The sequence below is a fragment of the Phaenicophaeus curvirostris genome, chromosome 13, assembly GCF_032191515.1.
Source record: "Phaenicophaeus curvirostris isolate KB17595 chromosome 13, BPBGC_Pcur_1.0, whole genome shotgun sequence".
In the NCBI taxonomy this organism is placed as follows: domain Eukaryota; kingdom Metazoa; phylum Chordata; class Aves; order Cuculiformes; family Cuculidae; genus Phaenicophaeus; species Phaenicophaeus curvirostris.
In genome coordinates, this window is record NC_091404.1 from 19202600 (window position 1) to 19229547 (window position 26948).

The 26948-nt window shown below is 44.0% G+C and overlaps 1 protein-coding gene across 2 annotated transcripts; it reads left to right on the forward strand.

Moving 5' to 3' along the window:
* The first annotated feature begins 844 nt into the window (after window positions 1–844).
* Window positions 845–26831, forward strand: POF1B (POF1B actin binding protein). Of its 2 annotated transcripts, none has more exons than XM_069867542.1 (15): window positions 845–876; window positions 13818–13856; window positions 14289–14390; window positions 14980–15168; window positions 16235–16365; window positions 17425–17452; window positions 18429–18503; window positions 20828–20920; window positions 21773–21886; window positions 22040–22192; window positions 22294–22404; window positions 23095–23223; window positions 23469–23542; window positions 23886–24000; window positions 25685–26830. In XM_069867542.1, the coding sequence occupies exons 1-15, from the start codon at window positions 862–864 to the stop codon at window positions 25688–25690; spliced, it is 1374 nt and encodes a 457-aa protein (XP_069723643.1). In that variant the 5' UTR covers window positions 845–861; the 3' UTR covers window positions 25691–26830. The 2 variants fall into 2 exon arrangements, with proteins under 2 accessions (XP_069723643.1, XP_069723642.1); XM_069867541.1 differs by lacking the exon at window positions 845–876 and adding an exon at window positions 6007–6063 and having other exon boundaries at window positions 25685–26831.
* Window positions 26832–26948: the final 117 nt, after the last annotated feature.

Sequence of the window (26948 nt, forward strand, 5' to 3'; positions counted from 1 at the left end):
AGCAATATTACATACCACACATAGGCTTGTTTTAATGTGTGTGTGTAGGTATGTTTGCTTATAAGTAGGTGTATTCCTCACAAGTTATGCAAGTTAATACTTTTTGTGACAAATATAGTAATGCACAAACATAAATATTTGTAAAAGAACAATTGCATTTGAGCCAGAAAGCAGAGCAGGAAAGCTGAAGAACTACCTGTGTGTGAATAAGCTAACGTGGAAAAGGGACCTGATATTTAAATGCATCTCTGTTAAATGGAGAAAGTGAATAATCTGATATAAACATAAAAGCACCAGCCTAACGTAGGTTGAAATAACAGCATGAGGTTTTGGTATTGTACATGTGTAAACTCACACACATCTGTAAATTGTCAGCATTCCCACAAGAGGGAACTTCTTTAGGGTTCTACTTGCTTAGAATAATCCATATCCAGAGATGATAGGAAACTACCATTAATAATTCATTAAGCTTCTTTAAATGAAAAAAAAACAGAAGGCAGTTAGGGAAAGCTGAGGCCCTTTAATCTTTCTTTGCCGAACAGACTTTGTCCTTACTCTGTAACCTTAAATGGAACACGTGTATGCAGACCTACCTTGGAGAAAGGTGCAGAGGATAATGTTATTCATAAAAGGAGAGTAATCCTCCAGATCATGATAGGTTGTTTTAAAACATCATTTACAACCCAACCGAATGTGGTTGTCTAGGAGAAAGTGTGGGGGAAGCTGCAGGTACAGAATTAAAATATTCGTTATTTTGTATAACCTCTTTGCATGCGATCCAGAAGGAACTTTACAGAAGTGGAGAAAAGAGTAATCACATTAAGAGGTGGAAACTAGAAAATGCTTTCAGAGTCAGTTACGATGCCTACCAAATCGGTGAGCTGTTCGTTCCCTCCTGTGTACCAGTGTTGTTAAAACCAAAGCAGTCTGACAGTGCTCCTCTTGGAACTGGCAGGAAACCTGGCGCTGCTGGCAGCACAGGAGAGCAGAGCCCCTGCTTTTTCTGTCAGGAAGGCTGCGTTCCCTTGTCTGATGCACATTTCTGATGCATTAATCATTCCTCTTTCAACTTCCATTCTCACAGGCTCACACATACATAAATAAGGGTGAGATACTGAACTAAGAACAAGTTACAGGATTAATGTTTGTGCTTCCTAAAGCCCGTGCCTTAGCCCCATTAATTCCTGTATTCTAGTTTGGGTAGAGAGGCAGAACAGCCTGGGCAGCTGCTGCATTTCCAGTGGGCGCTGGAAAAGCAAGTAAAAGCAAGTCTGAGAAGAGACAGGGAGTGGAATTGGGTCAAAATAAAAACACCTTCCTCACAGAAGTCCAGTAGTTGTGGTTATGAAATGCAATCTTTCTAATCATGAAATTAAAATTAAAATTCTTTTTTTTTTGCCCAGGGAGGTGGTTGAGTCACCATCCCTGGAGGTGTTTAAAAGACGGGTAGGTGAGGTGCTCAGGGACACGGTTTAGTGGCAGATAGGAATGGTTGGACTAGATGATCCAAGAGGGCTTTTCCAGCCTTGTGATTCTATGATTCTATGGAATATTTTGATTTTGACTTTTTCCCAATTTTGGATTAAAAAAAAAAAAAGTAGTTACAAAACTAAGCATAACAGCACCCTCAGTCCCTATCAGCAAAAGAATCTCACTTTTTGAAGAATAAAGATGAGTTAAATCTCGTCAGGTGTCTTGTGGGCTTAAAAAAGTAAAGAGACAGAGAAATGTTGCTGTTTGGTCTATTCTGATATGCACCAGAAATCATACAACACAAACAGAAAATCCAATGTTTATCACTTTACATAAGGCTTCTATCTGAATTCTTTCTTGTGCTAGATAAACAGTCTAAACTGCAAAAAGGTTTTAAAAGATAATGAAAACTTTTATACTTAAATGGGTTATAAAAGCCATAAAGCCTTCCAGCTCTCATAAACAAAATATAAAGTCCTATTTAAAAGAACTGTTTCATGTTGTTTACGCTGCCAAGTTGCTGATCGTGCATAAAGTTGTTCTCTTAATAACGAGTTAGTTAGAGTAACACCCATCATCCAAAAATCTGTTACCTTGTAGGAGATCTACATTTTAATCAGCTGATGAAACAGATGTGGGAGGATTGTCATGAGCTCCGTTTCTGAAATCAGAGAGGAGCAACTACACATCTATGGGGGAAAAAAACCCTCATGAAATTGGTTTCTTGCTTTCTACCTGACCAGCAAGATATAAACTATGAATGCAAGCTTTCTTAAAAGAGGAAGTTCTCCTATAAGGCCTCAAATGGAATAAGATTTTAAAATTAAATTCTGTATAATGTTTTACTTCAGCAAAACCAAAATCTTACTAAATGCATCCATAACCTGGAAACTTTTCCATCTTACATAAAGACAAAACAGCATAAACTCTTTACTCACAGAAATAGTTAAAATTTCAGGTATAAATTATAGGAATATAGCAAAATTTCTTTCACTTGAGGGAAGAGGAACTATGGAAAAAAAGCCCTAAATTTCATGACAGAAAGATACATGCTTAGAAACTCTACCTGTTTAAATATACCTAGTCAAATAATATGGTATAAAAGAAAGGATATCTAGGTCACAACATGGAGACAGTATTGCATACTAGAAAAGTGTGGCCACAGTAGCAGGAAACAGGTTAGATTGTCCCTGTTCCAGTTTCTGTGACCAGATTGCCTGAGCTATTTAGCCTTACGTTCTAATCCATGTAGAGCTATGGCAGGCAGTGACTAAAGAACTATGTATTAATTACACTTGTTATTTTAAATACTTTTCACCCTTCATCCCGAGCCATAGAACTTTTATAGCACTTGAATAGTGTGAAGATGGTATATCTCAAACCATTCTTTCATCTTGATAGGTTATTGGGTGGAAAAATAGTCTATGAAGTCTATAGTAGATTTTATTTACAGATGCTAAGAACAAATTCTTAACACTTTTCTACATTATTCGCTTAGTGAGTTCAGATTTTCTTTAAAAACAGACCAGCTGTTTCTGTGACATTTTTAGTCATATGTAAGTAAAAGCAAAGATAAATAAACAATCCTTACCTTGTTTTCCCTAAAATGCAACATTTATTTTAAATGCTTCCCAGTCCCAGGTCCTTTATCTCCTTTATTAAAGAGGAGTGTTCCTTAGGCTGTCTGTCCAGGAGAGGGAAATGCTAATTGTGGCTTTGGAATTGAACTCGCTTCCTTCTCTTTGGTCATAATGAATGCAATGTCTTTCCTTGGCACAATACTCAGAAGCATCCAGCTTTGCTGATCATCTGACTGTGTTCTACCTGCCTGCAGGCCCTCTATCAGTTTTCTTAGAGCATCACTAACCTATAAATTAGAACTGGCAGCATAATATAGGTATCGCTGATAAGCACTCAGAGTATTTTTGCAGTATGAAAAGATAAAAGTTTAGCATGATCTTTTGCAATTTATTTTGTACTAAGCCTCATAGTTGGATAGAATTTCGTACTTAGCATACTATGTTATATATTCAAGTTATTTTTTTCCAGTCTTGTTGGATATATGATGACTGGTAGTGTTTTATTATAATGAGGCACTCACTCTTCAGTGTGCTGAATAAAGTCTTTAATGTTTACTGTGACTTCCAAGGCACAAGCCAGAAGGGCAAAGGATCAAGCAGTAGGGAACTACCTGTCATCCTTTCTCTCAGGCTTCTCTATCCTGAAATTGCTGTGGAAATGTGGCAGATGGGGCTGCAGGTGCCACAGAGCCAACACTCCCTCTGCACTGCGAGGTTTTCACCAGTCAGATCTTTGCTCCCTACTCATCTGTTGTTTCCCCTTCCCCACTCCTCTTGTCATGGCTCCTCTATAATCCTTTGTACCCCAGTGTATGTTTGTGTGATACATACACACAAATGTATGTAGGCTTGAGGAGGGCCAAGCAGGAGACCTGTGGTCCTGATATTCCAAAGGTTTCTGCATGCAAAGCATCTGTAGTTGTTTAATGAAAGAGGAATTAGAGCACAAAAAAACATTCTAAACTAAGTCAGCGCTGTTTTAATACACAGCTTTGCAGTCAAAGATCCCATTTTCTGTTTTCCCAGGTGTCAGGTTGCCACCTGTGTTTGTGAAAGAGTAGATTTAACTTCACTGCTTCAAAGAATTTAAATTCTTCCCCCTCACCCTGACCCACCACTCCTCCATCTGCATATATTTCTGTTGAGCAAAGTCTGGTTTCATCTTCTGTCCAATGCTTTCTGCCTCTGTCCTTCCAGTAGGGTATTGCTCTGTGTTTGGCTGGATGGAACGAGGAGACGTGTCCTCTGGCTCTCCCTGCCAGGTGTTGTCCCACTGTCAGCGCAGTCTAAGACAGGTAGCCCAGGGTGAAGAGGTTAACAGAACAAAGCAGCTGCACTGAGCTGTCTGGATCAGTGGCTGCAGATAGACACCTTTCCCCAAACCTAATTGCATTTCAGCTCTTCCTTCAAAGGGAGGATCAGAACACCAAAGCCTCTGCTTACCAGCTGGGTCTGACTTCCCTTTCAATCTCTAAAGCCTTCCTTTCACCTGAAAGCAGATTTTTATCTCTGCCTCATCACGTTGCTTATGGGGTGCAGGTGCCTGCCAGTTTGCCAGCTTCGTAACCCTCTCTTCCTTAACCCCTCCAGATAGTTTCCCAACCCTGTATGACAAATAATTTTGAGTACTAAAATATAGACACTAGAACACAATATTTGTAGTGGTTTCCCAAGTGAGTGTTTTCCTCCCCTATTTTATATCAAAACAGAGTTTTATTCTTCCTAGCTGCAGCTGTCACAGCAAGAACTCATAAACACCCTGTAAATACAGGATGGAGTATCGCTCTTGGCTTTAGACACACATAAAACCTTGGTCACATTAAAATTCAAGTGCTTTGTTTGAGGCTCTTTTCATTAACTGGTACAGTTCACTGCACATATATTACTGCTATTATTTATGAATCTAATAAGCCTCACCACATCTACAAAGTTTTCCGGAAGTTCTCCTGGATTTCCATTACAATGGGATGACTTAGGGCTTGTTTTGTGCTGACCCTGGTAAGAAACTTCCAAGACATTCTTTATTAAACAGGGCAGTACACGGCATGCCGGTGAGATGCTTGAGCTGCCTAACCAACGCATTTTCAATCACAGCACTTTTTTCTGCCTGAGGAGTATTACTCCAGTTTCTGTAGCTTCCTACTGAAGCATGAGGCAATCTCTTATGGTTTGTGGAAAATAGAGACTGGGTTGTTGTAACCAGATTTTATTGCTTTCCAAGATAGGGTCTTTTTTATTGTTTTGTGAGAAGCCGTCTATAGCTTTTCCAAGCCAGTGAGCCAAGAATGACATTTTAAGAGAATATAGGTTTTCCTTGCAAACAGTTTTGAAACCAACAAGATAGAACTTACGCCTAATGCTTTTTTTATGCAGTCCTATGTAAACCAGATGTTTGGGTTTAATGCCTGAAGGAAAAGTGAAGCTCTTTATATTTGATGGATATGTTTCCAGATGTCACAGTACCTTAAAACACTGAATTGTGGTAGGTCCTTATGCTAAAATTCATAGCTTCCCAGGCACTTGTTGAGCAAATTTGATGAGCACTTTTTAACTTCTGAGACAGAGCTCTCAGTGGACAGCTGATGTAACACTCTGTAGGATAACGCAGCCGGCATTGCTCCATCGCCTCAAAGGTGTTTTCCTGTAACATGGTACCATAGAGACTGGTTTTTGTTTTGTGTGACTGACTTGAATAATATTAAGCACATAAAGGAAACAAATTGACAAAATTAAGGATCTAAGGTTTATTATTAAGGATTATATTTATTACACAAGATTCTATAATTATGTTATTGCTAAATTACCTCGCAGAACAAAGTTAAGCTCTTAGTTATGGCTTGCCTGACAAGGCAAAGGAACGCGAACCAAAATATGCTCCATTGAGAAACTAACTGGAATTCACATTCTTCTCTGCAGAGTGAGATTTTTGATCTGCAGCTAACCTGGACCCATCCAATTCAGTCCACAGATGGAGCAGAAAATAACCACGTGCACTCCCCCTGCACACGCTGTAAGTACAGCAATAGCAAAGGGCTTGATTAAACAGCATTATGCTTTATTTTTCTCTGCTCTCTCCCTTACCAAGGTTCCATCACAGCGATCTATGGGTAGCTGGGAATTGTGGGCCATACCTGTCACACGGAGCCTTCGCTGTGGCAGGACCCAAAGGCAAGAGGGAAAGGTGAATCTGCTCTGGAACAAGCAGTTGGTTGACAGACAGCTGAATATGAGCCAGCTGTGTGCCCAGGTGGCCAAGAAGGCCAATAGCATTTTGGCCTGTATCAGAAACTGTGGCCAGCAGAACCAGGGAAGTGATTATCACTGTCTACAACTATCTGAAAGGAGGTTGTAGTGAGATGGGTGTTGGGTCTCTTCTCCCAAGTGATAGGTGGTAGAACAAGAGGAAATGGCTTCAAGTTGTGCCGGGGGAGGTTTAGATTGGTCATTATGAAAAATGTCTTCACTAAAAGGGTTTTCAGGCACTGGCAGAGGCTGCCCCAGGAGGTGGTTGAGTCACCGTCCCTGGAGGGGTTGAAAAGATAGGTAGATGAAGTGCTTAGGGATATGATTTAGTAGTGGACGGGTAGGGTTGGGCTTGATGATCTCAAAGGTCTTTTCCAAACAAACGATTCTATGATTGTGTCCCCGTACTTGGCATTGGTGAGGTCGCACCTCAAATCCTGTGTTCAGTTTTGTGCCCCCCAGGACACGGGGGGCTGGAGTGCATCTAGAGAAGGGAACAGAGCTGGGGAAGGGGTGGAGCCCAGAGGTTAAGGGGAGCAGCTGGGGGACCTGGGGCTGTTCGGTCTGGAGGAAAGGAGGCTGAGGGGAGACCTCATCGCTGTCTACAACTGCCTAAAAGGAGGTTGTAGCGAGGTGGGTGCTGGATTCTTCTCCCACGTGGCAGGCAATAGGACAAGAATGACTTACAGAGTCATAGAATGGTTTGGGTCAGAAGAGACCTTAACACCATCCAGTCCCACCCCTGCCATGGGCAGGGACACCTCCCAGTGGATCAGGGGCTCCAAGCCCCATCCAGCCTGGCCTGGAACCCCTCCAGGGATGGGGCAGCCACCCCTGCTCTGGGCAACCTGGGCCAGGGCCTCAGGGCTCTCATAGTGAAGAAATTCCTCCTAACGTCTAGTCTAAATCTGCCCCTCTCCAGTTTACACCCGCTGCCCCTCGCCCTGTCCCCACGACCCTCTGTGAACAGCCCCTGCCCGGCGTTCCCGCAGCCCCCTCAGGCGCTGGGGGGTCGGGGGAAGGTCTCCTCGGAGCCTCCTCCGGGCTGCCCGGCCCGCTGTGGGCGGCGCTCCGGCGCTGGCTTGGCCTCGGCGCCCTGCCCTGCCCTGCCCTGCCCTGCCCCGACAGCTGCCGGCGGCACCGGCAGCGGCACCGACACCGAGAGGAGCACCGAGAGCGGGACCCAGCCCGGCTCCGCGGCTCCGCTCCGCCATGCTGCCCGCCGCCTGCGACCGCCTGCGCGCCTACGGGCCGGGCTGCCGCGACCCGCCGCCCTCCGACACGGTACGGCCCTTAGCGCCCCTTGAAACCCGCCTTTAAACTCCCCTCAAACTCCCCCTCAAACTCCCCTTTTAACTCCCCTCAAACTCCCCTTCAACTCCTCTCAAACTCCCCCTCAAACTCCCCCTTCAACTCCCCTCAAACTCCCCCTTCAACTCCCCTCAAACTCCCCCTTCAACTCCCCTCAAACTCCCCCCTCAAACTCCCCCTTCAACTCCCCTCAAACTCCCCCTTCAACTCCCCTTTTAACTCCCCTCAAACTCCCCTTCAACTCCTCTCAAACTCCCCCTTCAACTCCCCTTTTAACTCCCCTCAAGCTCCCCTTTTAACCCCCTAAACTGCCTTTTTAACCACCTTTAACCCTCAAGCCACTTTTTACCCACCTTTTTTACCCCACTTAACCACCTTCTTTCCTTCTCCTCCCCTTAAACCATTTCCCTCCCCTTGAACCCCCTTTTCTCCCCTTTTAAGCTCCATTTCCCCTCCCTTTTGATCCCCGTTCTCCCTCCTTTGAACCTCCATCCCCCCCTTTTAACTCCCTTTTTGAGCCCCCCCACCTGAACTCCCCTTTTTGTCCTCCTTGGGCCCCTCTTTTTTCCCCCCTTTCCTTATCCCCCTGCTCGAACCCTCTTTTCCCCCTCCTAAACGCCCTTCAGCCCCGTTTCGTAACCCCCTTAACCCTCTTTTTTAACCGCCTTTTTTACTTCCCTTTACCCCCCCAGCTCCCCTTTAATCCTACAAGAAGTAGTTATTGTTACAGAAAGTGGAATATTTTGATTTAAGCTAAAATAGAGTTCAGTTTCATCTAAGTAACTGTATATTTTGAAAGTTACACTGAATGTTACTCTGATAGCATGGTTGTTTTTTTCCCCAAATACTGGTTTTCCAGACGTTGTTCATTCTTTGGAGTTGGTAACACCTTGCTTTCGATGTGGTCTTTGCAGAACAAATGTGTCGTCTTCTGTAATCTACCTCCTTGCAGCCTTTCCTGATCTCAAATGCTAGGTCAAACAGAATGGTGGCTCCAAATCAGCAAAAGATTTAACTGCGAGCCCTGGGAGAGGGCAGGAAGGGGCTCCAGGGCCTGTTTTAACTTGAATTCTCACATTCTCCTTTATATTTTTTCCTTTGGTTTTGAACGTATCGGTTAAACCCATATTTTTTTCCTCCGTGCAACCCAAGGGAATGGCAGGAAGATGCCAGGTTAGACATTAGGAGAAGGTTCTTCACCCAGAGGGTGGTGGAGCACTGGAACAGCTCCCTGGGAAGGCTGTCACAGCGCCAAACCTGACAGTATTCCAGAAGGGTTTGGACAACGCACTTAGATACACGATGTGAATGCTGGGGTTGTCCTGTGCAGAGATAGGCGTTGGACTCAATGATCCTTGTGGGTCTCTTCCAACTCTGTTCATTCTCTCATTCTGTGATCTTTGGTTTGCATTTTCTGTTGAACTTTAACTCTGGAATTCCTCCCTTTCTGCTGATTTTGGCTGTGCTCTCAGTGGGAGAGAACAGTGAGGTCTGCCCCAACCCTTCCCATTTGGTGCTGCTCCTTGAAATGCCCCAGAAAGGGCTGCTGTGCCTGGTATTCCTGCTGGAACCTGTGGTGCCAATAGCGTGCGCGTGGACAAGCAGGCAAGGAAGTGCTGTGGGTTGTTGAGCGTGGCCTCAGAAGTCCCCACAGGTAGTTCAGCTGGTTCCCTGCTGCGTATGTGTCCAGGGAATGGCTTGAATAGTGGAATTTAGTATCATTTTAACATGGGTGATTGATATCCAAAAGCCAGAAACTAATGACTTTTGTTTGACTACAGAAACAACAATGGAGATCAGAATTCACTCCTAAGCTGCTCTGGGATACATCAGGCTTTCACCGACATCAGTAGAAGTGGGGCTGGTCTGTTACTCTTCACATGAAAACATATATTTATTTCAAGTTGAACTTTATTTTCTTCCCTGTGGTATAAAAACATTTACCTGTGAAAAAGAATAGGGTTTAAGACTCATAAAATCCTGTCTCCTTTCAGAGCCATATATGTGCTGGTGAAAGGCTCCCTTTCTGTGCATGATGGCTTCTGTTGATTCTGGGAAGTGTGTAAATTCTGAGCGGCTTCACTACCAGCTTTATCGGACTTGGATACAACAGGCACATTCCCACATTCCTGCTGTATTGAAGCGGTTAATCGCTGTTTTGCAAGACATAGGCCAGGAGCATAAACATCTCCGAGATAAGTGATCTCCTCAGCTAGGTGATAGCCTGAATTGTGTTCAATTAATTAGATATTCATTAGAACAGACACTGCCGGCCCAGGCTTCCTTCACTCACATAAGTACATGGATTTGATTATAGACTCCAGAGCTGTCTTTGCTCTATAAAGTATATTTGATTTTCAGCGCCTCTTTTAGTCACTGAATCCATTAAGTCATGATGATGAAAAATATTTTCTTGTCGAAGTGTTTTGCTGGATTAAAGACAAAAGAGGGTGTGGCTCAGATTGGCCTTTCTGTGGGCTGCAGCTTTAATGGTGGAGAGGGAAGGTGCTTCATAAACATTATTAGGAAGTTATTAAAGAAGAAAGCGGTAGCAAACAAGGAAGTCAGCAGGGAGTAGGCAGAAACTGCATGCTTGGTGCTGGAGTTGTCAGGAACAAGTGCTGGGAAGAGCGTAGGAAGTTTCTATAGAGTTGCAATGTGAAGAAGTATGATTCTCTTTTTGACTCAGTTGTCCTTTAAGCAGATCACCTGCTTACACTGGAAGGTGTAATGATGCCTGACATGCAAATGTTTTAACTTAACATCAGGATTTTCAGTTAACAACAGCCTGGAGCTGTGGCTGTAGCTTCTGACTGTTGATAAGGCTGTCTTTGAGCAACATTTATTGTGCTTTTATGTATTTATATTTAATGTACACAGCTTTGGTAGATTAATGACAACAAATGACCACGTAGGACCTTGTGTGGCCACAAGGCTGGTGTGTTCTGTTGTATTTGTATATGTTTTTAAGAAGCCAGAGGGAGAGAAGATTTCAGACTAGCATGTGCAGGTAGTACACGTGACTGTATTTTTTGTGGTTCAGGGTTCAGTTTCCTTTACCTTTTTTGATCTAACTTTGTTTTATCCTTGATGTAGAAGCCAAATGCTACTCCCCACTGTGGCAAGCTTCATCTGGAGTAATTCATGGCAAATTTTCCTCTTGTCTGCTTGATCTAAGTAAAAAATGTTGTTTAGAATAAAAGCACACACAGGGTGTCTGCTGCCTGTGCAGAGGGCAATATCCCAAAAGCCTCTGTAGGAGTTGTCCATCCATGTGAGAAGTTTTGAATAAGATCTTTTCTTGGCTGTGCTTGGCTCTGTGAAGTGCTAAGGGCTCTCGCCCCGTTGTGAAAATGGTGTAATATTAACCAGCTTGTGAGGCTTGTCTGTATTGTTTGAAACAGCCCTCAAACGTTGCCTGCCGTTTCCGTATGTCGGCTGCCAAAGGTAACTCGTAAATTCTGATTAGATAGATGAACTGCTTTTAATTAGCAAGACAATATGTTATGGGTAAAATAGGTGAAACTCTCACCTTAATCACTGGTTTCTCTGAAGCTAGGGAAAACTTGTGGAAATAAAAGTTAATGTACTGATGGGTTTGCGTAAAATTTGCACACAATAACTGGATAAGTCTATCAAATGCTTATTTGGAATTTAAAAATCTTGAAGACTAGCAAAAATCAGTACGGAAGTGTTTGCATATACCTTTTGAAATGATCCTTATAAATGCAGATTCAGAATGATGGGTCATGTCACTATAAATCCCAAACCCAGCTGTGCCCATGAAACCCACCACAGCACTGGGCTCTCCCTGTTAAAATCCCACCCTCCTCTTCCTTCTCCTAAAATGTTACATTTCCAAAGCCTTGTAGGAGATGACAGAGTAGCCTGAACTGTGTGCCCCTTGGGAATGATGATAAAATGGAAATAGCCCGAGATCATCTTCCATCACCATGCACCTCCAAGAGAACAGCTCTGGAGGCCTTGGGGAAGGCATCTTGTGTAGAGCAAGGACCTGCGTCTGGGGAGGTCAGGCTGGCACAGAGTCACGGGACTCCTGGCTTCTCAGTTCCATCCCAGCCTCTGCAAGTCCAGCCTGCTTGGCTGGTAGGGGAGAAAGGCAGGCAAATCCGTGTTTGTAAAGGAGTGAGGGAAATGCATCTGCATCAGAATTCTTTAGCAATGAAAGAGTTTGGGTATCTTAAAAATAAGCATAATTTTATTCAAGCAAAACATTCTTAGGTTCTATGTAATGTTCCACAGCTGATTAGACCATCCTTTTGAATATTAGAAAGGAGTATTTGAGCTTAAAATGCTCTCATCTTCTCAGATTTTAATGTGTTCCTCTGAGAACATGAAGGTAACTTGATAAAATAATTTTACATGTTATCCCCTCTAAACTAAGCAGAGTCAGTTATGTATGCCCTGTGACAGAGTGATTTGGTTCAGACTTCTCAGTACATGGGAAAACCTGTCTTTAAATTTTCATGGCCAGTGCTCCTTGTGTTTTCTTGTGCTGTGCAATGGAAGTTGACTCTGAATAAGAACAGTTACTGCTCTCCTGCAGTACTCGTATTGTTGTAGCCCAGCTGTGCTCCAGGACAGATAGAGCTGGGGCTGTCTCGCCTGGGTCAGGGGAGGAACTGGGAGTCAGGGCTGTGCTTGTAGTGAAGGAATTACCAGGGGACATTAATTTCTTTAAGTATATTATGTTTAGTTCAAGTTCTGTGGGTGATGTAGGAATTGGACTGGATGCGCTAGACCTCTATGTTGTCTCTTCAGTGTTATGTCCCCATACAGAGAGCTCTGTTGGTGTCAGTGGGTTCCCAGACGCCGTACTGGACCTGCCTCACGTACACGGCATCTGGGAGGAGGAGTAAGCAGCTTTCTCTATCTTCTGCAGCAGTTATGATTTTGAAATTTCTTCATTAACTGTGATGGCTGCTAAAACAGTTTCTTTTCTGCTTTGATTTCTCTTTCCTGATGCTGTTATGATTCACTTTTGGGAGATTTTGAAAATTGCTTCAGGCTTCCTAAACTTATGCAACAGTTTGCAACTGGAAATCTGACCTACTTCAGAGTGGCTCTTAGCCATTTACAGACATCCGAGACTGAGCTGCAGCGATGTGAGCTTCCCAGCACTGCCCATAGGTTAAGGGAAGAAATGATTCTGTATGAAAATGGGAAGTTTGTACTGTGAGGGAGAATAGATGGTGTACTGTCAACTAATAAATTGCCCAATCATTTCGTTAGATTTGTTGGGAATTTTGCTTACTTGGATAAAGAACTGATGTGGAACCTTTGAGCAGTGCGTTCAATTTGTTATAACTAGTGGTGCTCCACAGAAGGGAAGATGGTGCCACAACTGCTTGTAGAGAGTGCTGGGGAATCATAGAATCATAGAATATTTTGTGTTGGAAGGGACCTTAAAGATCATCTAGTTCCAATGCCCTGGTCATGGGCAGGGACATGTCCCAGTAGGTCAGGCTGCCCAAGGGCCCATCCAACCTATTGGAAATGAACAAAACTGCAGCCATTTATGGACTTCTGAGCTTTAAGAAGATGTCCTCTGTTTTTCATTCAAGCATGTGCAGATATTCCATGTGGGCGTCTTCTTCCATAGGTGTCAATTACAGAGTTTTGTGACTGGGGTTTGAAATGGCTGCTGCTGTTTGGTGCATTGGGAAGTGACCTGGTTTGATTTGTTGTCAGCTCCTCTGCCTCCTTGTTTTCGGGGATTAAGTGAAACACAAAGTGTTTTATTTGTACATCCATCTACACCCACAGACCTTAACACGTAACATGGAAGTCTGAGTAAAAGTAAGTCGGCATCTGTGGAATAGGGATGTGTGATGCTTGAAGAACTGCTCCAGTCCATCAGCTTCTGTTTGTGTCCTGTTCCATTGGCACTTACAGAAGATAAGGGCTAATTTGCGCTGACCTGCAAAGAGGTGACTGAGAAAAAATGAACACTTAAACCCCTGAGTAGCAGATTGCGTACTGGCATGCCAAATACGGGCTGTTCCCTTCAGGGTGGAAAGGCCTGGCTCCAGAACATTTCTGCTGATTCTGGCCAGTGGGGCTCAGTACGTTTGTAGCCAAGGACCACGTTCAGATTGGTTGGGAATCCGTGTGAGCCTGAGCTCTGAGCATAAAGGGGTTTAGAGATTGAAGTGCAGCATTCACTGAAACTTATTTCCTTCCCCACAGGGCACTATTCGAAGGATTATTATCGAGAATCCCGACCAGGTAGGAAAACTGTTCAGTGCTGGAGTTCTGCTGGTGTGGCTCTACTGTCCTTAATCATGCTGCTTCAGTAAAGCACTCACCTCCCTCCATCAGGGGATGCCAGAGATTCTGGAATCCCCTCGCCTGTACCTCTGGTGGCGGGAGATTAAATCATTAGGGACTGCTCACCTCCTAGCAGCGAGCACTCTGTTGCTGTGCTTCAGTGGCATTGCTAGCAGAGAGGAAGGTCTGCCTGTTTCTGCTGCGCCTGTTTGCAACACTGCCTAGATGGAAGAACAGCTGCTTTGTTTGCAAACAAACAAACCCACATCTCCTACAGACCTAGCTCAGAGTTTGTGCATCTTCAGATTGTGTTTCTTAGTAAATATCCTACTAATTCTGAACATTCTGTTTGACAACATTTGTGGATGTTTCTATTCAAATGTTTTACAGGAGCCGTTATCCCCATTTCTTAGAGGGGGGAGTTTCTGTCCTGGAAATAATATCATCTATGAAAAGACCATAAGAAAATACGAGCTACTGAATCCCTCTCAAGTAAGTTGGTTGCTTGTATTATCTAGTTTTTAGTTTGTTGTTTTGGTGGGTGGTTTTGTAAACAGCTCTTTTCATGATTATAAAAACAAGACACGCCCCTTACATCTTGTACTCTCTGAACCTGCAGTTGCTGAAGGCATTTGCAGAGGGAAATGTCTTGAGCCATTTTCTGTACTGACTTTTTTTTCCTAACTGAAACAACATAAACTCAGTTCAAGTAGAGCTCCTTTTTCTTTCTGAAATACTTAATGAAATGGGGTATTCATGTGTTTAAAATTAAATGACAGAGGTCTCCGTTGCCTGGGTATGTTGAGTGACAACATAATGAATTGTACAACTCTGTTAGGAAAGGTTTATCTTCATTTCCAGCTAATAAAATTTGGGAATTACAACCTGGAAGTGTGAAAGTGTGAGGCAAACTCATGTTCAATTAGGAAGAAAAGCAGTTTTATTAGGATTATTAAAATGTCTGAAACTGTCATCAGTCTTTCCATGCAGCCCCACTTTTCATTGATTTATGTACTCATATTAAGCTTCCACCTCATTCAGATGTGTCCAGCAGCTTAAGAATGTTCCCTCTTGTTTCCAGGAGCGGCAGTATCAGTTTTCCCAGCAGGCCGAGCCCTGCCATGCCGCCCAGCCCGTGGAGCAGCCCCAGGTCACTCGCCAGTGCCAGCAGACCCAGACCGGTAGCCCCTGTGAAGTAATTCCAGTAGCTGTGAGTGATGACTGCAGAGGGAACACCGTGAGGAGGGTGACGGTTCAAACCTGTGAACCGGTAAGAGTTGCTCAATGAACCTTTTACTGCCCACAGTGTGGTGGTGTTCTGTATGCCAAGCACACAACTTGACAGGTACCTAAAACTGCTGCTCCCCGTCCCAGAAGTGTTTGTTCAGAGCCGTAGTAGGGTCGTTAAGCACCACATGCTTGTTGTAGGTAAGCAACAGGGTTTGGGTGTCTGTTGCAGGCAACTTTGTGCACTGTGGTTGCAGTCATTGTCTGGGCCTACCTGAGGCTTTGTCGCATCCTGATAAGGGGGAAAAAAATGCTGGTTTAGGTTTTGTATCCTATTTGTGCTTAATTGTACCGACTGATCATCACTCTGTTGTCATCTAAATGCATCAGGTTTTGCTGATATGGCTTTTATTTTCCTTATCTGGGAGTGTTACACATTGATGGAGTCATCTTTCCTCTGCCTGTCTTTGTACAAGCAAGGCTCAGTAACTAACATAAGGCCTGTGCTCCAGCTTTGAAGGAAAGGTGCATTACTTATAAACAGACGTACATCCATGCAGGATTGCTTTCCTTCTAGGCTGAGCAATCAGGTTTCAAATATACTCCTTCCCGAGCCAGAGATTCCCATAAGCCAACCTAGCTACACTTAACCTGGGTGCTGTTTAAATTCTTTTACTGGTCACACACGTAAATGTGAGAACTGTGGGATTACAAACACTGTTCTTGCAGCGAGAGTTCTTGCACCTGGCTGGTTTTGTCTGGATGCTGCCCACAGGTGTTTGATCTACTACAGCTATGGAAGCACTTCTATTAGTGAGATTCCCACATTCTCAGTACTTCACATATTCACATAACGATGACGACGTGGCTGCAGAAGGTACCACTTTGCATAGTTCTCGTTGTAGTAAAGGGACTAATTAATTTCTGTGTAGTTTACTGAAAACCAGAAGATGGGGAAGACTTGATACCTAGGGAAAGAACAGTGTAACCAAGTTGCAAATTAGTAAGAGCCAACATAACCAAATGTAGCATACTTGTAGCATTTTTACATTCAGTTTTCATACTGAAGAAGGGAAGTCTATTAGATTTGCTTGCATCCCTTCTGCTAGGTGAATTGCTCACAGGAAAACAACGACCAGTTGGACTGCCGCTACTTCGGTGAGCTCCTCGCTGAACTGAACCGCAAGAGCAATGACTTGTACAGCTGTTTGCTACAGCACGTGGAGAAGATTGGAGGAAGGTATTGGCATTACACCTCTTCCACCATTTCATTATTCCAGAAATCCGAGTGCTGCACAGTTGAGAGGACAGGATTGTTTGCTAGTTGGTTTGGTGTTTTTTTCTTGACATCCAGAATTGACTGTGCATTTTACACATTAATGTAATTCACTGGTAACTGGGGGCATAAAAAAAAGTTGTAAATGAAGTAAATTTATTGTATTTGATGTTTATTTTCAGGTTGTTTAGACTAATATGCAGTAAGAATTGCGTATCCTACTCCTGTTTGCACACAGAGCAAACAAGGGTACTGACAGCATGCTTTGATGTATATTTAATATGATTTGATTCTATTTTTGCATCCTGGAGAAACAACCCAAACATCCAAATTGCCATTTCCTTTATTTTGTCATGGTGTGACATCATGGATTAAAAGATGGCCACCATGAGGCATAAAGCTCAGTGTCTATGTGCAAACTGTCTAGCACATATTCTGTAGGGAGCTACAGGTCTTGGAAATGAAATGCAGAATTGCAGCAGCCAGTAATCTGAGTCTTTGCAATGTTCTTGCCCTTGCCTCAGCATCACTGCTACTTCATCCTCTCCCCCCACTCCCAGTCTCATCTGGTGCTTTCCAGGTTCACTGACGTAAAAAAAAAAAAAAAGTGTGGTGCCATAGCAGGGGAAAAGTGGAATGTAAGCATCATAAAAAACCTGACGCTGCTAAGTAAACACTCCAGGCATGTCAAAGGCAGCATAGTTCTGGGTAAACCATTACCCAGCCAATTAAGTAGATCACTGGGTTAACCAGGCATAATTAGGGTAACTGCCCAATGAAATGGATATAGATGGCCTGTGTCAGCTGGACTGCTCTTGGTATTCCAGTCTCCTCAGGAATTTTTACATGGAGTCAACTTAGGTTGCCCAGCACTGTAAAAGGAAGGTAATGGCTCTTCATCTGATAAAGAACCTTCCTTTCTCTGTATGTTAATGTGTGTATAGTTGTAAATGTGGGCGTTAATTGTTAAAGTTCCCAACAAGCTTTTGTTAATCAGTCCCTTGGATTTTGTCTGTTTTACAGGAGCCAGGACATTGAATTTTCATATCAGGTAAGCATCAGGTGTGCTCCAAGGAAGCTCTCCCCTGACCTGCAGCGGTAATGACAGTGGTGGGGATCTGCAAGCAAATTAAGCCAAGCCATGAAGGATGCTGGGCTTTGTTAGTTAATGATTCCTGCTTGTTCACAACACTCAGAGCCTGAAACCTAAAGCTAGGCATGGGTTTGCAAATGTGAGAATATTGAAAGGTAACTTCATTAATTTGCATTATCCAGTGCAAGTGTCAAATATTGAAAGTCTTCCCTGTTGTGCCAATAATGGTGTCATTGTAAAACATACGCAGTTCTCGCTGTGCTGTCACTGGGCAGTTTTTGCAAAGGATCTTTCCCTCTCTTCCTGATCAGGCTGCTGTTCCTCAGCCTGTGCTGCCAGGTACTGCAGGTAGGAAGAGCTCTGCCTCACCGAGAGGAGCAAAAGCTGGCAGAACGGGCTTCGTGCCGCTGCAGCAAGCTCGCGCCTGTGAATCGGGCCATGACAGTCATCGCCACCTCTGTTGTTTTTAAAGGCGCTGTGTACACAGCAGAAGTATCTGTCTAGGATTAAATTCCATGAAGCAATGCCCTGACCACTGGCAGGACCTGCTGCCGCAGGCAGGCCAGCTTTTGTTTATTGACCGTTTCCTCTTTGTTTAGAAGCACGAGGTTCGCTCTTCACTCGCATCATTACCTGCTGGGAGTTGTTTTGGCACGAGCTGTAGGATTGTTTTGAATACTGCTTTTAAAGTAAATGCTAAACTTGTTGATTTGAATATATGCTTCATGCATCACTTCATCTCAGTTTTTATATGCCACACAGACACAAGACTGGAAATTTTTGGGATACACTTTGATCTATTTTCAGTCTTATTTGCCTTGTACTAAACGTGTTTTTTGTAGAAGAGCTTGTAAGTAATGAAGAAACCACATTATGATCTACCAGGCAAAATTCTTCATCAAGATGTCTCCTCTTTCCTCCCTTTTTTGCTTAGACTGAAGAAATAGAAGACTTAATTCCTAAAGGACTGTCTGAGGCAACCAAGCAGCAGATTCGTTATCTCCTGCAGGTATATGAGGGGTTAGGGGGGTTGTGGAAGCTGCAGTAGCTGGGAGCCAGCGGGATGTTGGCTTTACCCATACCAGCAACTTTGTACCTAACGTACAGAGTGCTCTGTACTCTGCTTATGCGATGGGTTCTAGTTCTCACCTTTTACAGATGCTCTGGGTAAAAACCTTTAGCAGTACCACGTTGTGAGGCATGCTCACAGTGTTTGCTAACAAAACGTAACCACTTCTGGTTTGCTTCCATTTATAAATGACTTTTGTGTTTGCTCTCATCTTGTTCCTGCTCCCACACCATCTCAACCTCCCTTTCACTCACTAGCCATGTAGGTTTGGCTGCCAGGCAACCAGCTGTGAATGCCAGGGTCTGGTTACGGTTGTTCGTGGCTTCCCAGCACTGTAAGACTCTCTGCAATATGTTTTGTTAGAGAAACATCCCCTTTATGAAGAGCTTTGGAGAAAGCCTGTTGGAATTGGCGCCTGCCTTTGATAAAACATTTAAACCAGCACTGTAGCCAAATGCCACTGTCAACTCCAGACCTGCTGGACATGTAGGATGATAGACAAGGATCCCAAACAACCTGCGCTGCTCAGGTGTGTCTGGATCCAGTCTCCCTGAGGCAGGGGCAAGGAAGCCTCCCCAGGAGCTGCAGCTCGGATTTGCTTCCTGGTAAACAAAGTCCATTTGAACAAAGCTGTGACTGAGCAACATGGTGTGACCTGACATCCGATCCTGCTGTAGGCAGGAGGATTAGACAGAGAGCTCTCCAGAGGTCCGTCCAGCCTGAGCTGTTCTGTGATTCTTTTACAAGCATTGGGCATTTTAAAAGCTTTTAAAAGCTTTTTGGGCATTGACACCAAACTATTTCATGGCCTAATGCCAGAACCATCCCAGGAAGCCGGGTCAGCTCACCTCTCTGTGAGGGCTGAAACACATCAGTCCTGTTTTCCCCAAGTCCAGCTGCTTTTGCATTCTCAGACTTGTGCGTAAAAAATGCAACCAAGATGTGTTTTGGGGAGTGAGGTTGTGTCAGCATAGGGCCGTGCTGGGGTGTTTTACATCCAAGAAGGGTTCAGAGCGAGCTGTCAGACTGCTCAAGTAAAAGCTGTGCCAGGTATGCCAGGAGGCTCAAGGCTGACACCTTCGAGAATTTCACTGTAGAAGGACAAGGCATCTCTGGAATTTACCAACCTCTAGCACTAAGGAATTGCTAAATGGGGATTTACTTGTATTTTTTATAGTCCCAATTCAACCATTTTGACTTACTTCCTTCTTTTAATCTACTCTTTTAGTATGTTTCACAATAAAACCAACAAAACTGCAAGTCAAAAATGAAATTCCTTTTTAATTAAAAAGCAAACACAGGTGAGTTATGCTGGAAATGTCAGCTTTGAAGCTGCAGTGCAGCACCAGTAGGGATTAAAAACTCAGACAAGGGCTGATCACCACACTGATGGAGATCCTGATAACTTCCCTCTGGAAGGAAACAAGCAACAAATTTCCATTCTAACAAATAACTTCTAAGGGAAAGTATCAGAAGAGGAGAGGCAGGAGGATTTCATTTTTCTCCACAGTAAGAGGTCCATCTTTTCCATAGAACATTTAGCCCTTCCAAATGAGTCAGAACTTGAGGAATTATTTTGCGTGTTCTTTCAAGATCTGTTTTTCTTCTTTCAAGTGTTAGAAACATATCGTGAAATGCAGCACTTGGTGCTTTACCAGGAATTAGTGCACAGCTGTTTGTGAACACGCATTAAAAGACGAGAGAACAGTGTTAGGCCATTGTGTGTCACTGCCTGCCTTTTTCATCCAGTTGACTCCTTTAATCTTCAGGATCTTTTTCCTTTTAAAGGGAGGGGTTTAATATTTTAAAAATGTTAATTATATTCTCTCGCCCTGGGGCTGGGAGCGCTTTGCCGGATCTGGGGATGGTGACTCATTCCCCTCTGCCTTCTCAGGTACCATAGGTATGTTTTTAAATCAGTGTAAGTCACAAAGCTCACAACGCTAGAAAAAAATGATTGTGCAGTATTAACACATTTATTTTTCCCTTTATTTGTGTACGAACACAGTTCTTTACTCTCATGTTCCTTCCATTTTAAATGTTACCCTGTGTTACAAAGCAGTAATTAAAAGGTGCCATTTGCCGAACCGAGTGCATGGAAATGTTTTCCTGTGTAGAAACAGTGAGTGTTTCAAAGAGCGACGAGCTGTAGTGCCAGCAGTGAAGCTGTTGCGGCTGTCTAGCGGTTTTCTGCTCTAGCACAGTAAGCAGGCTGTACACAAAGCACACTCAGCAGTATAATTCTTCATTTTTTCCCCTCCTAGATGAGAGTGACATCAGACAAATCCCTCAGACTTGTGCTTTCCACCTTCAAAAATCTGCGTGAAGAGCTGTGCCATTTGCAGGACGACCTGGGGGTAAGCAGCAGCATTCAATGAAACTTAAATTGTGACATCTGGGTGCCGTGACAGAAATGGCTGATTTATTCACGGGCTTGCGAGACTCGTGCAGTGGATGAGCTTACCTTTCCTTCTAGCAGAGGCTTTCAAGTGGTCTTGAAAAACTCTGAAATCTAAAAAAGCAAATACTTTGAAAGGAGGAAACGAGCATGCTGAGTGCACTCAGATGACAATGTCTATATAATCTGTGTTGGTGTCGGTGTCCAGAACGGTGCTTCTGCTGCCACTGTGGACAAAGAATGTACAGCAAGTGCCTCTCTGCTGGCACTGTTCCAGGCATTGGGAGACCCCCGTTCCCTCTGTAGGAAAGCTGCTGCCAGCTGGTGGCTTCACCAGCACCTGTGGTGCAGCCCAGTCTGGAAACTGGAGTTCTACAGCTGCCAATACAGACAGTAGGTAATTGCTGTTAGGAAAGTGGAAACATTTCCATGCCAGCCCAAGTACTTGGCACCACTGGAAACTTCACAGCATTCTCTTGTGAAGCGCAAAGCTCAGGGAGGGGAAAGGGGGCCTGACTGTCATCTTTAACATAGAATGGGGACTCAGGGCAGGGAAATGCTCCTAGCTTTGGGGGTTTGTTGGTTTCTGTTTCGTAACTCTTTCTGGGACAGACTGCAAGAGCAGTATCTGGGCTCCCAGTGCTGAGCACACAGAACAAAGCCGACAGTGATTAGCAACTGTGCTCTAGTTTTGGAGCGTTTCCTCAGTTCTGAACCATCCCTTACTGGTGACTGAGTAGGAGGCGCTCCACATACAGGAAAAGTTTACTGAAAAGGTGCCGCTCCTGAGGTGAACACTCTTGTCTTGCAGAAGCTGGAAACTGATAATCTCTTACTGAAGAAGGATTTGGCTTTTAAAGATTCTCAAGTAAAAGAGTACGAAAATCTATTGGCTTCTCTGAGAGAGAATAATCGTCAGCAGCAGGTAAACCTAAAAACATATTTTACAGTTGGCTAAAAACTAGGACACCAATTTCTGCGTATTTGCAGTACTCACTGCTTGATATTTGTGTGTGTGCGAGATCCTGTTACTTCCTTAAGGAACACCACACATGCATTCCACTTCTGTGCCTTCCAGCAAGGACTCCGAGAGAGCACTGCAAGGTGTCGCTGTCTGGAAGAACAGCTCCTGTCCCTTCGGCTCAGCGAGGGAGAAAAGGATTGTCAGCTAAAGGAGCTGGAGTACTGCAAGCGGGCACTGGAGCAAGAGATGCAGAGCCTCCGACTGCAGGTGAGGGGCTCGCTCGCTCCATGTTTGGTAGCTGTGATTCATGGATACAGATGCATTAACGTATGAGAACTCTCGTTAAACCCTGATCTCATTTTCTGTAGGCCTGCTCTAGCCCAACCCTCCAGACCACCACAGATGAACTCTCCAGCCGTTACGTAGAGATGATCAATAACTTGAGGGAGGATAAAGATCGTGAGATCCGCAATCTGAGGGTAAGTTGTTTAATTTGTGTGTTTTCCTCACCTTGTACGACTGCAGGTGAATGGGTTGTTTTTTAACTAAGGAAGAGGGGAGAGCTACCACATGTAATTTTTAGGTACCTCTTGGTTCTCAGTTACTTTTTACACAGACACTAATGATGGCTCACAGACTCTAAAGGTAGAACATAGAAATGTGATTAAAAAAATACAGTTCCCTAAATGTAGAAACTTGGGAGTAATCACATTAACAGCCTTTCCTAAAGGGATATTTTGTGTGTCCTGATAAAGTAAGAAATGAGGCAAAAGACACTCAACAGCACGTAGCCAAGTCCCAGTCAAAACTACACGTAAGAAGCACCTCTCATCGAGAGCGCTGCAGTAATATTTTACTACTCTGGAAGCCAGTTCAGCTTGTTCAGTGAGGTATTCACTTTATTGAGTTATAAACCTATTAAATTGGACTGGATTCTACCACTATCAGCTAGCACTTTCTGAATTCACTATGCAGCTTGACATTCTTACTTGAAAATCAATGTGTTTTCTGTATGGCCATGTGTCTGTCCACAACCTTTGTTTTAAATCATCCTAATTCACTGTTTGCAATTAATGAAAAATACATGACTGGAGTCCTGTATAGGGACTGAAAGGGGCACCTGTGAGGAGCACCAAACGCCCAACGTCTCCTTAATGCATGTTTTACAGGCTCAGTTATGCCAGTTCCAGCAAGATATATCGAGGAGAGAAGGAAGTAACAGCGATTTGCAAATAAGGTTGCAGGAACTGACATCAATGTTGGAGGAGAAAGAAGCTTTTATTAAACAACAGCAAGAGGTAAACTAACACAACTTATTTCTCTTCTAAGGATTTTTACCCTGAAGCCACCACTTAAGTGGAACCTCACCAGGAAGCCTGGTGCTCTCCTGGCTCATCAGCTGGGGTTGGGCTGTTCCTCTGCCAGAACTCTGAGGGACAGGATTTTTCAGGCTGTTGTTTGAAAGGAATTTCTGCAAATACTTTGTGACTTTAGTGAACTAATACATCAATTTCATTGGAATGTTTACTTCTGGTTTTCTCAGGACCTCTTCAGACTGAAGCATGAGAAGTTATCAGGCAGTCAATCCCCTGGTGTCACAACTGTCATCACCAAGAAGTAATGTCATAGTCACCTTTCTTAAAAGCACGTCCTTTTGATTATTTTCTGTTGTCTAGCCTCTGTCAGCCAAATTGTGCCTGCAAATGCCTCGGTACTGCCCATTCAGCTGAAATGAAGGGGAAAACGCCAACGTGGGGTTTTGTATCCGGGGAGGATTCATAGCGAGGGGAGGGGTGGCGGGTGTGTTAGTGACACTGGAGTGACTGTATCACCTTTTTAGTTACCAGGGAAAATCTTGGGGGATTCACGACTGGAAGGACCATGTGGCAAGATCAGAGTTAGGGATTTGGTCACAGTTAGGCAGATTTCGGTTTACAGGCTTGCAACTCTTGTAATACAGGTACAGGAACCAGTATCCTATCCTGGGTCTCCTGTCTGACGACTACAAGGTTACATCACCAGTCAATAAATCGGAGACTATTGTAATCGAGAGGACCGGAGAGATATGGAAACAGGTAAGCGATTGACTCTTCAGGCTCTGGAATTCCTGAGCATTCACTTTAGCTTCAAAGAAAACATGAGCCCAAACTGACATCTGGGAGAAAGCCAGGGGGTTAATTTCACTTGGCCACAAAAAGCAAAGTGGTTGATTAAAGGCCAGGAACCATGCTGTCTATTGAAAGGAGGCAGTAACTGTTGGGTGGAGTATAAATAGAAAAATCTTTTGTTGTTTTCTCTGGCGCATAATTGCCTCTAACAAAAGCAGCAGAGTCTCCGGCACAGAGCAGTCACGGAGCAGTCTTCGGGCACCACTGCACCAGGGAGGGAGGGAGGCAGGGACCTGTTCGGTGTTGTGCTCTCCAGTGAAGTGCTTTGGTGGGCGGCATCCCTCTGAATCACGACTGTTAATGACTCCAAACTCTTACTGGAGTATATTCAGCACCACGGCCCCGAAACCTTGTTCAGCCAGGGCAGTGACTAACCCGGGAAATGCAGAGGAGCACAGACTTTATAAGAAGCGTTTCAAAGTTAAAACTGAAAATAGAACAGCAGCAGCTCCTGCTGGTACTGGGCACAGGGTAACGTGGCCAACTCTGAATACGAGGTAGGTAGAGGCTTGTGAGACCAACAGCGCCAGTTTATGGCCAGGGGTTCTGAACATCGGAATCTGATGGCACCGTCTGCACAAAGAGTAGGCAGAGCGGCACAAATAAACACGTGAAGAGAGCAGCTTTTGCAGGCAGAGACCGTAATGTGAGCAACCTGAGTAGACAAGAGATAAAACACCTGGCGGGTCCTAGAAGGATATGTGACCTGTAGCAGGGTTATGAAAATGTGAGGTAGAGGTCACTGCAAACAGCGGAGTTTTATTACTGATCTCTAGAACTCATCCTGTTGCATTGCCACCTACTGAAATGTCAAGGAATTAAACAAGCATAAAGAAGATACAAAAATAAAACCAAACCCTTCTCCCTTCTAGCTTACCTGAAAAGTTTGTCATACTTTCCAGTATAAAACATGGGAAAGATGACTGTACTTTGCATCTGAAGAGATCGCTATCACTAAATAAATGAGAACTGTTTGTATTTTAAGTTTCCCAAGGTCTCTGTTAATCACTAGTGCAAGTTTCTGCTGAAATAAAATTACTCTGCTGCAAGATAAAGCTGGTAAGTTTGACAAAGAGCCAATATCACCGTTACTCCAAACTATGTTTATGTACTGCCCGTCAAATCTTTCTGTCTGGAATGGTAGCACTGCTGGGTATCCAGGTAGCGTGGGGTTCATACTGAAAGGCCCGTACATGATTCTGAATTTCAGCCAGTAAGCAGTGACCATTCTCAGTCCTTTAGGAAACACAAACCAAAGGACTTAGGTTGTTCTTTCAGCCCAGTGATACTGGAGAAAATGTTGAGGGTAGAAATTTCCTAATACCTCCTGTTCAGGTGTCTGATAACTTTCTGTTCTTGGTGATTTTCCTAAGTACAACAGAAGCCACTGTGCTTGTTTTCGTGTTCCACGCTGCCAAGTGGCGTTTGGTAAGAAGGGAAGGCTCAGCCACCACTTGAGACGCCTGCAACGGTCAGGCTGTTAGAGAAATAAATACATCATGAACTGAGGCGAGCTTCATGTACCAGGCAGTGCTGGGTTTTATACAGAAGTTTGTGTGTTTTCTTCTAACAAGCTGCTTGTTTCTTTCAGGAATGAAATCCCTGTCCACCAGCGCTGCTCAAAGAAGTTCACGACGACTAAAATTGCTTTACTTTCTGCTATGTTGCATCAGAGGTAGGTTCAGTTTGATAGAGGGAAAGGCTGGGGAACAACATTAAGGACATGGAAGCACGGAGATGATGGAAAGCGCTGCCTTATCCTCACCACAAAGAGCCCTGTCACCAGTGTCCATCGTCTGCCACCAACAGCCGTGCGAGTGCCGGTTGTACTTTCTCATGCATTGATTTTTTGCCCAGAAGGGGGCGCCTCTCCCTGCTTTTGTAGACATTGGTTCTACTTGACATGACTAACTTCTGCTCTTCAGCCAGTCCTGAAGCGACCCAGGAGACAAAGGAAGTCTGGAACCTTTTCCTCTCCGTACTCTTAGCCCTATTCTTCTGTCCTGTCCCCTGTGCTGAGCAGTGGGGGTGACACAACTTTAACTCCATACATACCGAAAGGTGGGTTTCGATAGAGTCGCAGATTGCTGCTGTATCTACTGCTGCCTGTGAAAATGAAGCAAAACCCAGAAACAACCTTCATTGGAGACTTTAAAAACACCTCTGTGAAAACCGCCTGCCTTGCAGCGCCGTGTCCGGGAAGATTGAGCTCCTGCACTGGCAAACACTGGACTTACCTAGTTCAGAGAAACGATTGGGCAAACACTTATGGTAAAGAAAGCTATTGACCTCAGAATCGCTGTGTTTTCAGCACCTTTATAAGCCCCCAAACCAGCCACAAGTATTTATTTTTACTGTGCCTGAAAATGTCAAGAACTTCGTATATTTTTATATATGGAAAAACTCACTATGAGCTACTTTCACCCTAAATTTCAGTATTGGCCACCCTTTCCTTTACCATTTTTGCTCCTCGCAGGACCACAGAAATTCTCTGGGAACAATGTGGTACAAAGTAGTTGTCCGAGCAACGCTGGGTGTAGAGTCACAGGGGAGATGTTACACTAAACTATGCAATGCAAAGGTGCCAGCTCTGTATCGTGGGGTTCTTGCTTTGCTGTCTTTCTGCAGACACCTATTTCTATTCACAAATAATATAGACCATAGAAAATGTTTAATGGTGAAAGCACCCTCTAGGCTACATGTAACTATGAAATAAACGTCCAGAGTAACCTCATCAATTGTCTGTACTGGAAACAACACCCTGACAGCTTGAGGCGTTTTGTCTGGGAGATGTGACGCTGCCTTTTCTTAGCCTTGTTCCTCTAAATGAATCTTTGCAGTGAAGGAGTAGCGTT